The following is a 17,430-nucleotide window of genomic DNA, read 5'->3' on the forward strand; positions in this document are numbered from 1 at the left end:
AAATTTATACTGAAGTTAATGAAATTTTTATACTGCCCCAAGTTTATATCAGAAAGATGAACTATACACCACAGAAGGATTTATCTGTAAATTGTGAACATGCAATTTTTAAACATGTGTGGATTAGTACATTCTACTTAAATAAAACGTGTCTGTTTAACTTTTAATGTGGCAAGTAAATATGGCTAAACAGATTTTCATACAAGTTGGAGGCTTTATTTAGTATGTCTATCTTAAAACGCAGGCTACGTAGCAATGTGAAATTCATTTGGAGAGGCCAAGAGAAAGGTGATAAGCACCTCAAAGGAACAGGCAGTCACCTTTCAGGGTGGTGGAAACCAAACCACAAGGAAAGACTGTCATGACAGTCATTCAAGAGAAGCAATGCCATGTGCTTCAAGAAATACAGTAAGAGAAAAACTGTGATTTCAAATGGAAGTCCCATATCAAGTATCACAACTGTGGACAGTTTTCTGAATTTCAGGCAATAATTCACAAAAAGTGGCTCCTCATATAGGTAATTCTAGGTAAAATGCTTGAGGGCAGGGGTTTGCACACTTTGTCTTTGAAGAATCAGATAGTAAACATTTTAGGCTTTACTGGCTGCAGTCTGTGCCACAACTACTCAGTGATACACTGAGTGCGAATGAATGAGAAATGAATGAATGACAGTGGTCGTTATCTAACAGGACTTTATTTACAAAAACAGGCACTGAGCCAGATTTAGGCTGCAGATCAGTTTGCTGACCCCTACTCTGGGACTCTAGCTTTCGTTCAACATTATTTTTAAATACTAAGTAAGAAACTTTTTTTTTATGTTACATCTATACACTATGTACATAGATAGGCTTCACAATATAACACCTACTTTAAGCAATGTACTTTGATATTTATTATTTTCTGTTTGGGGTTTGTCTTTTTATTGAGGGAGGGTGTTTCTGGTGACATCATAAGCCACTAAGTTGATCTCAGTAATCCGCAGTTTGAACAAAGCTGCTCCAGTGTGAAGGTCTGCTGGAATGTACCCATTTATTGAGTACCCCAAGAAACAGTGGAAACGTTTTAGTAGTATATAATATTTCTTGACTGCTTTTTATGTGCTATGCACTGCCATATGTGCCAGGACTCTAGCAGTTAAAAAAAAAGAAAATGTTACCCCATAATAGTTAACACTGTAGTCATTTCCAACTGGTGGTGAACTCTCTTATCTGTAAAAATAGGATAATGGATGGGCGCGGTGGCTCATGCCTGTAATTCCAGCACTTTGGGAGGCCAAGGCAGGCAGATCACCTGAGATCGGGAGTTCTAGACCAACCTGACCAACATGGTGAAACCCCGTCTCTACTAGATACAAAAAAAAAATAGCTGGGCGTGGTGATGCATGCCTGTAGTCCCAGGTACTTGGGAGGCTGAGCCAGGACAATCGCTTGAACCCGCGAGGCAGAGGTTGCAGTGAGCTGAGATTGCGCCATTGCACTCAAGCCTGGGCAACAAGAGTGAAACTGTCTCAAAAAAAAGAAGGATAATAATTTTAATACTACCAACCTTATAAGACTGTTGTGAAAATGAAGAATTAGCAAAGTGTCTGGCACATATCAGGTATTCAGTCAATTTCCCTTACCATTATTATTCAAATAATTAAAGCACCAAGAAGTACTTCTAAAAATCAAGTTGAATTATATATCTATTCCTAAATAAAAGTTGTCCATAAAATAAGTTAAAATACTAATTCTTAATGCCATGGTATTACCTAAATTACTAAAACTAGTGAATTTATAGTAATGACATATTATGATAGTCAAATAAAATACACAACAGAGAACTTTTAATTTCTCTTGCTCCTCCCCAACCCTTATTCAAACAAAATTCAGAAAAGATTTCTCTGTACACATTTAAACTCAATTCAGAAAACACGTGCCATCTTTGGATTGGCTTATACCATCAAGTGTCCCATAGATGATATAGATGAAAAGAATTCAAGAAATATAAAAGATGCTTCAAAATCTACCATAGAATGATTACTGTGCCTGTGCAGTCAGCTAAAGCGGGGGTCCCCAAACCCCAGACCATGGACTGGTACCATTACATGGTCTGTTAGGAACAGGGCCACACAGCAGAAGGTGAGCAGCAGGCAAGCCAGCGAAGCTTCTTCTGTATCTACAGCCACTCCTGGCTGCATCTATAGCCACCACTGGCATTACTGCCTGAGCTCTGCCTCCTCTCAGATCACAGGTGGCATTAGCTTCTCACAGGAGCACTAACTCTACCGTAAAATGTGCAGCGAGGAATTTAGGTTGTGTGCTCCTTATGAGAGTCTAATGCCTGACAATCTGTCACTGTCTCCCATCAGCCCCAGATGGGGCCATTTAGTTGCAAGAAAACAAGCTCAGGGATCCCACTGATTCTACATTATGGTGAGTTGTATAATTATTTCATTATATACTACAATGTAATAATAATAGAACTAAAACACACAATAAATGTAATGTGCTTCAATCGTCCAGGAACCATCTCCCCACCACCGGTTCATGGAAAAATTGTCCTCCACGAAACCAGCCCCTGGTGCAAAAAAGGTAGGGAACCACTGAGCCTGCCATAAATGTCCATATAACCAACTTAATAGTTAGAAAAATTGTTTTTGCATATCAAATAACTATTTTGCATTATCAAAACAACATCTCAAAGGTTAGCTCCATGAAAGCAGATAATTTTTTCTACTTTTTTTCACACTGTATACCCAGAACTTATGAGTCCTTAGCATACAATAGCCTCTCACTAAATATTTGTTGCATGAAAGAGAAAACAAATAACTTGTCAACTTATTTATGCTTTAACATTATGCATTTGAAAAATTAATTTTAAAATGTAAATTATCAAAAAGTAATATATTTAAAGGTTTCTTGACATTCCTAGTCTAACTTGTTTATTAATATGATTAGTCAGAAATTAATGTATTTCATAGAGACAAAGAAATAATCTTACCTTCTTTTTCTACTCTAAAAACAAAAGTTCTTTGTGTTGTAACAACTTCAAATTTGTTGTCTCCTTGAACTCGTACTGTTGATATAGCAGAAAGGGGAATTATTCCTTTCGAATACATCTCCTGTATTGGTTAGAAAAAAAGAGAAGACATACGAAGATGAAATTCTCTTGATCTTATCAAAAAGGAATGGCACAGTATTTATAACTGCTTCTCTTTTATAATTTCAATCCAAATTTTTTAAATGACATACAAGTAATATGTCCACTCATATTCTCATGTAATACCCTGGAAAAGAAACTATTAAATATTCCCTTCTTTGAAGTGAGATCTTTTCAACTTTCTCTTCATCTGGAATTAAAAGGGAAAGAATCAAATACAAACAATCCTACTAAACTAGCAACACAGAGTTCCAAAAACCAGCAGCATGTTCTTTAAAACAATCTGCTCAAAATGATTTTATGGTGTTTGCAGGCATCTGCTGGCCACAACAGGTACTGTAACTGAACAATTTTGAAACGAGTTTGTTACATATTCGGAACCAAAATATACCTTAAACACATATTGGGTTTTCTAAATTAACCATGTTACTCAAAGCTCTGATGATGAGCATCTCAACTTCAAACTGTATCATTTTAATTTTTACTCTCCAATGAACAAAGAATAAAAAAGATAGATTTTTCTGTTTCCAAACAGCATATAAATATTACAAATTTTGTTTAAAAAAAGGTCATTCTTAAGACTTTGATAACTTTTTAATCCATCTTCATTTTCCTGGACCCTCTCAAATCATGTCATGGTAACTACTTCACAATTCAACTCTTTATATTTTCTGGGCCCCGTGTTGGAAAGAAAATTCAGAGTGCTTATACTTTCAAGGAGCCTCAAAATGAAAAACCAGCTACTGCAATGAGAGTAGAGTTTAAAACTGGGTAAAAACTAAGGGATTTAAGAGTACAAAGATGGAAAATCTCAATTCTGCTTAAAGGCTGTGAGGGATATCTTTACAAACATGGTGGTATTTAAACCTGACTTTTAAAAAACCTTAATTTTAACCAGATAGACAAGTGTGGGGCGGGGGGGGCATTCTAGTCAAAAAGACTGAATAATGGAAGTGTAAAGCAGAGAAATAAGAGGACAACAACATAGAGTCAAAAGACAGGAGGCTGATAACGCATACCAAGGACACATTATAGAAGGTCTGCAATATTAGAAGAGTTTGGATACATCCTTAAAGGACTTCTTTATCTCTTCCCTTCCACAGCGTTATCCTTGGAACCCACACTTTTGAGCACGTCCCAGATATAACTGATTTGGAAAAAACAGCAAACCATTCCATGCAGGGAGCAAGTACTGAGTTTATATTTCTCCTAGCCATAAACTCCTGCCTTAGCAATTGGTAAGGGACAGTCATCATTAGCGTCACGGCATTCCACCAGAAGGATATCCTCTTCTGCTATTTACGAAGATACACTATATCATCATGGCATTATCTCTGAGTATTTTTCAAGTTTCTTCTGCTTCACTAGCTCTGTTCCAATCTCCCATCCCTGACTTTATTTATCCATCAAAATCCTATCCATTCTTTAATGTAATCTTAAATACCAATGCAATGAAGGCTCTCCTATGTCCTCCCATGAAGCCAAAACTGAGTATGGCAAATGAGCTGTGATTCAGGAAGATGAATGGGCAACCTTATACAGAAAAGAGAGAAGGATGTCAAGAAATAAGCACTTAGTGAACAACTTATTTTCTCTCCTTTTTACTTTATCTTCTCTCCCTATAAAAATCCTTTTCCACTAATTTTTTTAATTTTCTAAATTAACACACAATAATCATTCGTATTTGTGGGATACATAGTGATGTCATGATACATAGTGATGTCGTGATACATATAAAGTATAATGATCAGAAGAGGTAACAAGCATATCCATCATCTCAAATATTCATCATCTCTCTGTGTTGAAAACATTCAATATCCTCCTTCTGGCTGTTTGAAACTATATTAAATTAGTGTTAACTACAGTCATCCTACAGTGCCATAGAACACTAGGACTTATTCCTCCTCTCTAGCTATAAGTTCCTGCCCTTTAACAAATCTCTCCCTACGTCCTCCTTTTCCCTACCCTTCACAGCCTCTACTATCCTCTGTACTACTTTTTACTTTGGTAAGATTCACTTTGAAAAAAGCTTCCTCATCAGTGAGAATATGGGCTTTTTAACTTTCTGTTCCTGCCTTATTTCACTTAATATAATGTCCTCCAGCTCTACCAACTTTATGGAGAGTAATCTAAAATTTCTCTCTTCCTTTCTTATCTATTCATTTCACTCAATTTCACTGCCATATTTCAAGTTGTCAGTAGTCTATGTAACTGTCTCGTAAGTACCACAAACTTTAAAACTGAATTTATTTTCGCCTGAAGACTTACACTCTCTTTATACCTGTCCATTAAAATATCAACTTTTCTAGTCCATCTGAAATAGAATGAAGTCATCTTTGACCTTTGCTGGTTCCTTTGCACCCACATAGCTTGCATTCTCCCCACGTCTAGAATAAACTTCCTCCCCACAACTCACCAACTGTGAATTACTGTCACATTGGTTTTCCTGAGGTTTCCTGAATATATCACATTTCTACCCAAGCCAGTGCCTTTGCATACACTGTTTGCTCTGCAAGGAATTGTCTTCACACCCATCTGCACATACTTACTGCCTCCTCATCCTTCATATTTCAGCATAAATATATCCTCCTGAAGAAAGCCTTTCTGACCAGCACATTCTCTCAGACCCCTCATTCTCACAGATAACCCTAATTTAAGCTAACAGCAACCTGGATTTTTCCTTTATAACAATTATTCACTGTGATTTAAATGGTGACTTTATATTTACCTGTGTGATCATTTAATTAATATATTCTCCCCAAATAGGCTTCCGGTCATTTATCTACGTTCCTCACCACCTTTCATGTAGTTAATACTATAGAAATATTTTCTGAATGAATGAATCCTATGTCTAATCAATCACAATTATAACAAACTCTGATGGCTCATTTTTAATATTTCTTGAAATTCCTTTCTTATCACTTCCGCTGAGCCTCCACTGAGCCTATACATTAGTCTACATGCTAATAATGCCTGGCTTAGTGCAACAGTCTCCTGATTTGCCTCCCTACTTTTAGTTTGTTTTTCTTCTGAATTTTCCTGCATATTATTTTTCAAATGTCATACAGTTGGAGAAAATAAAGAAAAGCCTCATGGAGGTGAATAACAAGATGGGTCTGATGTTTGCACAGAATGTTGATGGATGGCAATGGCCAGGGAGGCTCAGATGGAAGAACAAAAACACAAGGGGAACATGTAAGAAAAGACATGCTCCAGTTTCCCATAGTGTATACTCAGTCACTGTTTAAAAAGATCATTAGGCAGAGACACCTGACATGATTGGCTTAACAAAGGAAACTCTATAAATCCAAGTAGGTTAAAATGGCAATACAAGGCCAAAACTAGACCAATAAGTGCTCTAGAAATTCAGAAGAGGACGATAACATCTTTCCATTGTCAGGCAACCTAAGGATGTGGGAAACGGCACAGCATCTTTGGGGACAGTGTAAGAGCCCCTCTCCTCTAAGTCTGTAGTGACTGAGACCAGACAGCAGGAATTAGAATGCCTAAAAACATTTACAGTTTATCCCCTATGTGATCTGTTTCCAAATTTTAGTTTGCATAAGAATTAGAGGAACTTATTACAACATCCCTCTAGTGAGATAATTAACTATTTGTTGAGGAAAATGTTACCATTAACCCATTTTGTCACTAGAAATAAGTAGCCCTGTACTGAAAGAAACAGGGACTAAAAAAAGATTATCTTTCCAACAGATCCCGTTAAAGAGAAAACAATTCCTTAAAAAATAACCTACACACCTATAGCAATGATATATTTAACAAGTAAATATTTCTGGTAGAATAATAGAAAAAAATAATTCCCCAGAAGTGATCAAAATATACTTAACAAGCAAAATACTATGTCACTATAACCTCAGAATGTTGTAGTTTATCTAATGGCTGATTTATAATCTATTATGAGAGCCCAAGAAAAATCTTGTAATTTTTAACACTGTAGAGCTGATTTTTATATTTGTCTCGCAACAGTACAAGATAAAGACAATAAAGAAAAAAAAACACTCAAATGACAACAATGCTCAAAATGCCTGTGTTTTTCAGAGTATAAAATTTTCCTTAAGGAAAGAAATTTAAAAGCATCCCTTGAGCCTGTAACACACAGATATCTAGGGCAAGTTTTGTCATTTATCTACCAATTTGAGACAATGAAACGATCACAGGGCAATTCTGCCCACAGCTGGGTGAAAATGGGGGTGAGTTAGATTTCTTTGCAGGGGATAAAATATTAGGGCTGTTTGGATCATGCCATTTTCTGTGATATAATGAAGAAGTCCTTACAGAGACGTGATTGGCGGCCTCAAAGAAAGTGGAAGAAACCTAGGGAATGTTTAACTCTGCACACTACCTCCCAAAGGCCCAACCACATGCTCCTCAAGTGCACATTTAAACATTAAAAGACCCAACTGTTCAGTTCTCATAGCTGTTAACACTGGGTCACCCAGCCAAGATAGTGGCTATGGCCACACCTATGCATCCCTTTTGCTAGAAGAGTCACAACAGAAACTCTCCTTTTAGGAAACACCAAATCCAGTGTTTCTGTTTTTTTGCCAAAACGTAACCAACCATCTAGACAATAAATGGATGAAATGTCACAGAAAATAACAACTTAAATTTTTTTAATATTAAGCTAAATGATTTGCAATGTCTCATTTTTATATGAACTTTTTAATCTCAATTTCAAACCAAGCTGCATCATTTTCATTGCATCAAGAACTAAAAACGTGAGAGGTCCTCATCTCTTCACTGCAGTTGAGATGAGCTTTAAAAGAACAAACAGAGGGAAAGAGGGAAAAAGAGTCCAGTTTGACACAGTTACTAGAAATAGTCTCAAATGAAAATAATGGTAGTGCCAGCAACAGTCTTATGGCATGGAAGCCTGTCTCACTCCTGAGTAGTTTTCCTCCTCATTTCAATCAAACCAGAACAGGTTACAGGTGCTGGAGAAAACTAGCAGTGAGATTCCATCAGCAATAGAGACTACCTTCTACTCAACCTAGGCAACGAATTGTCTTAACACTCAAATGTACAAGTGAACTAGAAAAAAATAGTAGCTAAAACAGAAAACAGCTTTTAAGGCTGGTCACGGTAGCTCATGCCTGTAATCCCAGCACTTTGGGAGGCCAAGGTGGCAGATCACTTGAGATCAGAAGTTCAAGACCAGCCTGGCCAGCATGGTGAAACCTTGTCTCTACTAAAATTACAAAATTAGCCAGGCATGGTGGTGCGCACCTGTAATCCCAGCTACTCAGGAGGCTGAGGCAGGAGAATTGCTGGAACCCAGGGGGCAAAGGCTTCAGTGAGCCAAGATCCTGCCACTATACTCCAGCCTGGGCAACAGAGGAAGACTCTGTCTCCAAAAAAACAAAAACAACAACAACAACAACAAAAAAAAAAAAAACCAGACCAAAAAAAAACCAGCTTTTCTAAAATATTCATCCAACCATCTTGCAAACCTCCAAGAGATGTGTTTATACCGATTTGATGCTCTGAGTCACTGCAAAGTGAAACCAAACAATTAACACCTCTCTATATCTTCCATTATTCTCAGCCATAGAGCATGCAGTGTGTGTTATGTTGCAGTATGTGTTACTGTCTAAAAGCATATATTCTTCTGTCCTGCAGCAATAAAGAAGCAATATATAAAAAGAAGCCTAAATCTCTATTAGAGCCACAGGTATTGCCAATATTAGGGGGTGGAAATCTCTAAATAATGAGAAAGTTATGTTAGATTATGAGCTACAAAAAAAGAGCATGTGGTTAAATCTTAAATTTAGTGTGTGAAGAGAAAGTACATACTTAAGACAAAAATCATCTGATTTTAATTAACTAAGCATATGGTAATATATTTATTAGTTGCAACTTCAAATTCTTTTCATGTTGAGAATCCACCTCCTATTCTTAAAAACCAAACTGCTTGCTTAGTTTACTGAAGTACACCTAGTATGCATAAAAAAGCAATTTTTGAAAACTGTAAAATGTATTTACCTTCTCATTATTGTAGTAAGAAATGCTAAGGCCATCAAATTTCACCCATCTCTTCTGAAACATGCGTTTTCTGCAAAACATGAAATTGTTATTTTACATTCAAGTACCATGAACTTAGATTGTTAAATTCATTTGTAATGTAACGGTGTAAATATATTATCATTTAATGTTAAACAGCATAGACAACAATAGGCTACGATAATACCCAGTTTTGGCCATGGCACATAGGAAAAAATAGCATAATAGTACTTTCTAATCAGTTGACCTAGGAATTTTTTGTTAATGACAAAATTAACAGTGTTGTCACACACATTTGTAAGGTTCAGTGCGAAACAAAATGTGGTCAGAAACACTGTCACTGAACCCATTTCTAATAATAAAGATAATCCTTTCACGAAGATAATATAAGCTTTCATCCCTCATTAAGCTTATATATCTATTTTATTTTCCCTTGATTTTTGTTTTAGGGCATAAATATCTTACTAAAATAACAAGGCTTTGTCAATTGGATTTACATGGAAAACATATTTAATTTTGATTGAGTAAGGTGAAAAAGACCTGAACAAATATACAGAATCATTTATAAGCATTCAAAATTCAGTGAAAGATTAGTATATTTTTTAAATGATCATATGAAAGGCAAAGGTAGTTTAAAATGGCTACTGACATGAAAAACAAAAGCAAAATAATATAATCACATGTTTCAGGCTTAAAAGAAAAAAGAAACTATTTTTCTGACTATATAAGGAAGAAGTGAAGAACTGTTTTTACTTAGGCTTGCTTTATATTTTTATTTTATATTCTCCTTCCCTGAAGGCAGACAATCATAAGTACTTTTGGTCTTTAACACAGAAAATATACGAAAACAAACTTCCTATTTTTAAAAAAAATATTTCTAAACAAACATCAACTCTGTCTACCTTATGCTTTTGCAATTTTCTGAAATGTTTAAAACAAGGAGTTGGCATAACTTCCCTTGGCTCTCAGAAGACTTAATAGAAAAACAACTTCAGGAAGTGTAGAGAGCTTGTCTCTGGGCTGGTTCCCTAGCCACAAATCTATTATGCATGTGAAACACAGCAAGCCTCCCAAATTAATCGTTAGCAAATATGTTCTGCATAAGATAAAATTATACCAAATCTGATCAAATATAAAAAGTTTTCAAGATCCTTCAGTGCAGACACTTTCACATATAAGCATTGAATTAATTATGAAGTAATAAGAACATGTAAATTTACATGTAAAGATCTTAAAAGCATATAACCACTTCATATTTAACTCTAATTACAGAAAAAAATAAAATAAAAATTTTGGCCAGGTGTGGTGGCTCATGCTTATAATCCCATCACTTTGAGAAGCTGAGGTGGGTGGATCACTGGGCAACATGGCAAAACCCTGTCTCTACAAAATATCCAGAAAAAAAAAAAAATAGCCAGGCATGGTAGCACACAACTGTTGTCCAAGCTATTTGGAAGGCTGAGGTGAAAGGATCATTTGAGCCCAGGAGGTGGAAGCTGCAGTGAGTTATGACTGCACCTCTGTACTCCAGCCTGGGCAACACAGTGAGAGCCCCATCTCAAAAAAAAAAAAAAAAAAAAAAACTTTAAAGCATATTACCACAACTGACCACCCAGCCCTCTTTCCATCTTATTTTTCATCTTTCAGTCTTTTTAACTTTTCTTGGCCTGTCTGCAATGGGTTTTCCTCACTTTGCAACATCCAACAGTGTTACAGCCATCTGGTTTTTACTTTTTCTAGCAACACAGGGTTCCTTAAATTCTCAGCATTAAATGTTGAAAGGTAAAGAAATATTATACACTGGATAAATTAGTCACTTTTTGCTCATTTCATATTTATCTCCTCTACACTTAAAGGCAGAGAAACACATACCTTCTAACACAATCCAAACAGTAATTCAGTAAATCAAGATTTTGCTTTGGGACACAACCCACTTCACACTGTGAATGACAGTAAGCTAGAGCTCAATTACACATATAATCTTCCACTTTAAGATAAAAATAATTAACATCTGTGGGGGATAGAGGCCTTAGGGCCTCCCATTACCCCACTATTCCCTTTGCTGACTACTTATCTTTCAGTTACATCTGAATCAACTACAAAGAAATCCCTTCCCTGATGACCCGATCCAAAGTGGATAACAAAGTTACTCTCTCTCTCAATACCCTCTACTTTTCCTCATAGCACTTAACACAACCTCTAATTTTATATATTTGTTTATTTGCTTAATGTTTGTCTCCCACACCAGGTCTTATGCTTTACAAGGACAACGTTTATTTCCTTCTGTATGATCAGCAAGTAACACAGAGAGGAATATGGCACTGAAAAAGAATTTGCTGAAGGAATGAGTGACATGATTAAAAGCATAGTCCTTCTGGCACCATGGGCGGGATGACAGACAGAAAAAACTCAAATGATCAGCACTCATATAATCAGCATCTTTTAAAAGAAAGGTTGAGGGAATGCAAGAAAACTTTAGAACATGCAGAATTAAATTCAAAGTTTTGAAACCTGCCAAAACATCAGGTGTAAAAGACAACCTATTTTCACATGTCTTACTTAAGATTAACTGCAGCCACTCCAACACATAAAACTTTCTTAGAATTCCATCACCATCTTGACAGACAGTTTGTGTCTGAGGCATCATCCAGGAACTTAATATTTGTGTCCACAGAAAAAGGAGGAGGGGAAGAGTGAGGGCAGATAGCTTGCTATGTGTTAGGCTTAAGGATCAGTCGAAGATGCAGCATCTGACTAGCTACAACTCCTCTCTCAGGCGCTCATAATGCAAAGGACACACCCTACCACTGGCTCTCTGAGGAAAACCTCAGCCTCTGAGAGAATCAGCTTCTAAGATATTCTCCCAATTATTTTAATTTTTTTCAACTGCCAGGTGACTATTTGATGTCTCCAACTATTTTTAACTCAATATTTTAAAGATTATTAAATCTCTTTAACATTCTATGAAGGGGCAGGTAAATAAGACAAATCCCAGCCCACAGTGAAATGGAATGAGAAACCACAGGGTGTAGCAGATGAAAGAATATGAAAGAACAACTGTCCTACAGGTGGAGAAAGCTATTCTGCACTCCTATCATTGAAAGTTGGCTTCTGTGGTCATGCATTCATCCAGTCAGCCATCAAAATCTGTGGGTACATACTCTGTGGACACCACTCTCTGGCCGCACTGCCTCTCTTCTCCAGACTCTTTCTTGCCTCATGGCCTTCCCATATGCCATTGTCTCTGCTTGGCATGCTGCCTGCCTGCTCCTAACATGGCTGGCTCCTTCCTGTTCTTGAAAGTTCATCTTTAATGTCTTTCTCAACAAGTGACCACTCCTGACTATGCATAGATCATTGAGGTCTCTCTGTTCTCTTGCTCCATTTCTTTACTTAACGACACTAAGCAGAATGTGTAATTATATATTTGTTTTGGCTTCATATGCCACCCATACTAGATTTCTTTTTCTTGAGCCTTCCTTAACTTTTTGCAAAATATGCATTTTATTGATATATATTAATTGACCTACTTATGGGGTAAATGTGATATTCTGACATACACATACAATGTGTAATGATCAATCAGGGTAAATATATCCATCACATCAAACAGACTTTGAGATCCTTAAGCACAGAATCCATTTCTGTTTTGTTCATCAATATAAAACCAGTGACTATCATAGTTCCTCACATATAGTGAAGAAACAAATGAATGTATTTTTCACTAAAAGATATTTACTTGAATTTCTATTATACAAATATAAACACTACTGAAAAACTTCATCCTTAATTTTATTTTTGCAAATATTAAAAACCAGATTTTTATATGACAAAATAAACACTTTGTAAAACTACTGTTGCAGGATCCTCAGGGTGTTGCTTTTCTGGCCAGAAGTCTCTGTGGCTGGTGGCGCCTTTGCCTGAGTTCTGGGTTTGTTCCACCCATTCTGCATGAGCAGGCTGCGCTCGGCTCACGCTACCGGCCTAGATCCCATGACTGCCAACAGCGAGCCAGGTGTGGAGCAGTGAGGGGTGTGTGAGCAAGCGAGCATGGGGTCCAGCCACTGCACACAGTGAGGCACACCGGCTGCTGCAGCGGGGCAGCCAGCACCAGGTGTCTACACGGGCGCTGGCTCTCTGCAAGGCTGCAGCTGGACCAGGCACACCACAAGCAGCTTCCACGGCTGCCACCAGGAAACGTGGCGGCGGCTGGAAGCTTGAGACTCCAGGAACTTAAGAGGTCCAAAGAGGTAGTCACAGCCCTGCCTCGGGGAGCTTCCAGGTCTCGGTTCCCCAAAGGGCCGCAGCTCTTCTCTCCTTGTCTTCACCCATAACATGATGAGAAGGCGAAGTGTTTCAGCCCTGTTTGTGTTACAGCTATTTCAGCCCCGACATCTCCCAGGTCCCAAGTTCTTGTACTGTGTCCAGAAAGAATGAGGTACGCAGACAAGTGGAGGGTGAGCAAGGCGAAGAGGAGCTTTATTGAGTGACAGAATAGCTCAGAGGAGGTCCTGGGTGGGGAGCTCCTCTCTGCAGTCAGGTCATCTGATGTCTGCAGCTATCAGCAGAGGGTAGGCCCTGGCCGTGGGTAGCTCCTCCCTGCAGCTGGTTGTCCTGATGTCTGTGCAGCTCTGGCTGATCCGGGGGCTTTCATGGGCCTCAGGGGAGGAAGTGCGCCCCAACTGGTCCATGGGCGGCCATAGACAGACCCAGAAAAGGCACACTACAAGTTCCTACTGTGGGCTGCAGGACTAGCCGGCTCCTACCCTTCAGGCCCTCCCTGGCCTGAAGGTGGGGCCTCACCGAGGACCTGCCCCCTTCTGCCCATGGCCCAGCTTCACCTCCTGCTGCTGTTCATGGCGCCCAGGCTGTTCATGCCAAGAGGTGTCTGCAGGCCAGTGCTGCGCTGACCTCAGTGCTCCCTTGGCTTTCCTCCCTCCCATGCTCATCAGGACCCAAAGTCCAGAGTGGGGCTGAGGCAGCAGGGAGCTGGCATGTCAGCACTTCCCCAAGAGTGCACAGATCCAGATGGGCTGTGATGGTACCTGGCCCCGGCCCCATTCTTGCTCTGAGATAGGAGCAGACACCGGGAGCAGGGAGAAGCCAGGCAGTTGGAGCAGACACCTTTGAGCTTGCGTAGGTAGGGGGTGGCCTTCTGGTCCCCAAGAGTGCAGAGATGCCTGGCTCTACAGCCCTGACTTGGGCAGAGGCTGCTGCAACCGGGAACACAGGGCTCCTGCCTGCTTCCAACCTCCACCAAGAGCACAGAGAGGCCTGGACTCATAGCCACGACTTGGGCATCTGTAGCTACACCCAGGAGAGCAGGACTCCTGTCTGCTCCATGGAGTGGGAGGCCTAGGTCCCAAAGCCACAACTTGGCAACTACAGCTGCACCCGAGGAGCTCCCACCCTACCAACTCGGAAGGGGCAGGGCTCCCACTTGTCCTTGGCTCACGCCATCTCTGTAGAGTATGCAGCCCTGGCCGCACCTCTCTGCTGCAGCCAGTGTGATGGCAGCAGCGGCTCAGATGGGTCACCGCTGCCATCACTACCTTGTTATTAAAAAAATAAATAAATAAGAGCCTACAGAAAGCTTGAAAAGTTTACCATTAATTTCCATGTAATTTCAAAATACATTTCAGAATTTAAAAAAAAAAAAAGTTTTTGAGGTGGAGTCTCGCTCTGTCACCCAAGCTGGAGTGCAGTGGCACAATCTCTGCTCACTGCAACCTCCACCTCCCGGGTTCAAGTGATTCTTCTGCCTCAGCCTATGGAGTAGCTGGGACTACAGACACATGCCACCACATCCAGCTAATTTTTGTATTTTTAGTAGAGACAGAGTTTCACCATATTGGACAGGCTGGTCTCAAATTTCTGACCTCATGATCTGCCTGCCTGGACCTCCCAAAGTGCTGGGATTACAGGCGTGGGCCACCACGCCTGACCAAATTAAAAACTTTTTAACCAACATCTCACCATTAATCCCACCTCCCAGTCCCTGTTAATCACCATTCTACTCTGTTTCTATGAGTGTATTTTTTTTAGATTCCACATATACATAGATACCACATAAAGGTTACAAACTTTCAGTTATAAGAATAAATTCTGGAGATCTAATATATAGCATGGTGACTATAGCTAATAATAATGTATTGTACACCTGAAATTTGCTAAGACAGTACATCTTAAGTGTTCTTATCACACACACACACAAAAAAAAACTCTGTTAGGTGACAGTTGTTATTAGCTTGTTTGTGTTATTTCACAATATATAGGGATATCAAATCATCACACTGTATACCTTAAACACATATAGTCTTTGACAATCACATCCCAATAAAGCTGGAAACAAAAAGAAAAATTTAAATATGGTTATTTAAAATGTATGCATTTGATACTTTGCTATTTAAAAATGTTAAATAACCAATTTATTTTTAAAACTAAATTCATATAAACATTGAATAATCTATTTTCATTAAAACTATCAACATTCAATTAGCTGTTTTCCACATGTGAACTTCAACACTGAATTCCAATAATTAGTTAATTAAAGATAAAACTTTACACTTAGATCTTTTCTCAGCACTATTCCCTTTTCTAATTTTTAATTTTTTTTTTTTTTTTTTTGAGACACAGTTTTGTTCTTGTTGCCCAGGCTGGAGTGCAATGGTGCGATCTCGGCTCACCACAACCTCCACCTCCTAGGTTCAAGCCATTCTCCTGCCTCAGCCTCCTGAGTAGCTGGGATTACAGGCATGCACCAACATGCCTGGCTAATTTTGTATTTTTAGTAGAGACGGGGTTTCTCCGTGTTGGTCAGGCTGGTCTCGAACTCCCAACCTCAGGTGATCCGCCTGTCTCGGCCTCCCAAAGTGCTGGGATTACAAGTGTAAGCCACCATGCCCGGCCTCCCCTTTTCTAGCACATGGAAAGTTAGATTAATTCATATTGGTAAACCTTACAAATTAATCAAAATTTCAACTAAACAATAAAAGGAAAAGCTTGATAAGTCCTGTGCTTCTAACTGCCCATGTAAAATTAAATTAATAAATATCAATGATTACTAAATGTTTAAGAATTTTCTTTTCTGTGCAAAAGTTCAATACTCCTCACATGTGTTTTTAAACACATATTCACTATCCAGCAACTAATTTCATTGTAATTACATGTACTTAATACATACACTCTAAGAATTTGCTAAAGTACTTTGAAAGTTTTCTCTGAAGTTGTATCTTTAAATTTCAATTACTAACTTAATTTGCTTCACAAATTTTAAAAAACAGGAAAAGATAATGTATACAAGACAATGCCATCTTAGCCTATGTTCCGGCTACCACACAATACAAATTAGATCTGAAATAATGATGCATTATTGCACAGAAAATAGATTTAAAGTTGAAGTCAATAAAGAAGTTATTTGGTACTACATTTGGTAATAAAAATAGCAAACACATAGTCCTTTGTTCCAAGAACTGTGTGGAGCCACACACAAATATTAACTCATTTAATCCTCCAGACAACCATGTGAGACAGGTAACATTATTATATCCATCTTAGAGATGAAGGCACAGAGGCAGTGGTTGCTTAAATAATTTGTCCAAGTCATACAGCTAATATAGAACATATCTGGGAGTGTCTTCCCAAAGACTGCTCTTAACTGCTATACAAAGCAGACATTAGTACATTTTATAGCAAAGTACCCAGGACATCCCTGTAGGTAGTAATAACATTTGACCTCTACATTTTATATGTGAGTTCAATCTTGCAAAGTACTTCAGAATTCCTTCAGGAAAAAAGGTAAAGCAGACATGAAACACATTAGCCTGAGTTTTATCTCATTTTGTTTTTAGGGTTCTGAAGGGAAACATTTATTTAAGAAGCTTTTTTCGAATAATTTATAAGACTTGTGCAGTATTATTGAACAGATTTCTATAAACTCTTCCCTTGGGCTCTCGTAGGGCAGGTGATGTAAAGTTTCAACTGCTTTCATAAAAACAGCTTCACCATCTGGTATCAGTTTTTGTTGTCTCAAAATGTGTTTCTTAAAAATTATTTTTTAACAACACTGTATACACACACAATTAAATCTCTATTTATAAAGTACTCACACAGAGGCACTCTTGTTTAATTTCATTCCTAAGTGCCAGCAGAGTTTTTTTTTTTTCAAGATTACATCTTTAAGCTTAAAAAACAAATCCTAATATCTAACAAGCATGCTAACTAACCAATGATACCAATCTAAGGTGTGAGAGGCTACCAAATTGTCTT

The 17,430-nt window shown here is 38.3% G+C and overlaps 1 protein-coding gene across 5 annotated transcripts in view; it reads right to left on the reverse strand.

Moving 5' to 3' along the window:
- Nucleotides 1-17,430, reverse strand: part of ARAP2 (ArfGAP with RhoGAP domain, ankyrin repeat and PH domain 2) — a 249,271-nt gene that overhangs the window by 188,919 nt on the left and 42,922 nt on the right. For all 5 annotated transcript variants that reach the window (XR_010139659.1, XM_024246354.3, XM_054553813.2 and 2 more), the window contains exons 7-8: nt 9,145-9,214; nt 2,983-3,103 (exon numbers count right to left, since the gene is read on the reverse strand). Coding sequence is in view for 4 of the 5 variants with exons in the window: in XM_024246354.3 (XP_024102122.3) it covers nt 2,983-3,103; nt 9,145-9,214 (191 nt within the window). In the remaining variant the exon portion in view is untranslated. The remainder of the gene's footprint in view (nt 1-2,982; nt 3,104-9,144; nt 9,215-17,430) is intronic.

The sequence above is a fragment of the Pongo abelii genome, chromosome 3, assembly GCF_028885655.2.
Source record: "Pongo abelii isolate AG06213 chromosome 3, NHGRI_mPonAbe1-v2.0_pri, whole genome shotgun sequence".
NCBI classification, from domain to species: domain Eukaryota; kingdom Metazoa; phylum Chordata; class Mammalia; order Primates; family Hominidae; genus Pongo; species Pongo abelii.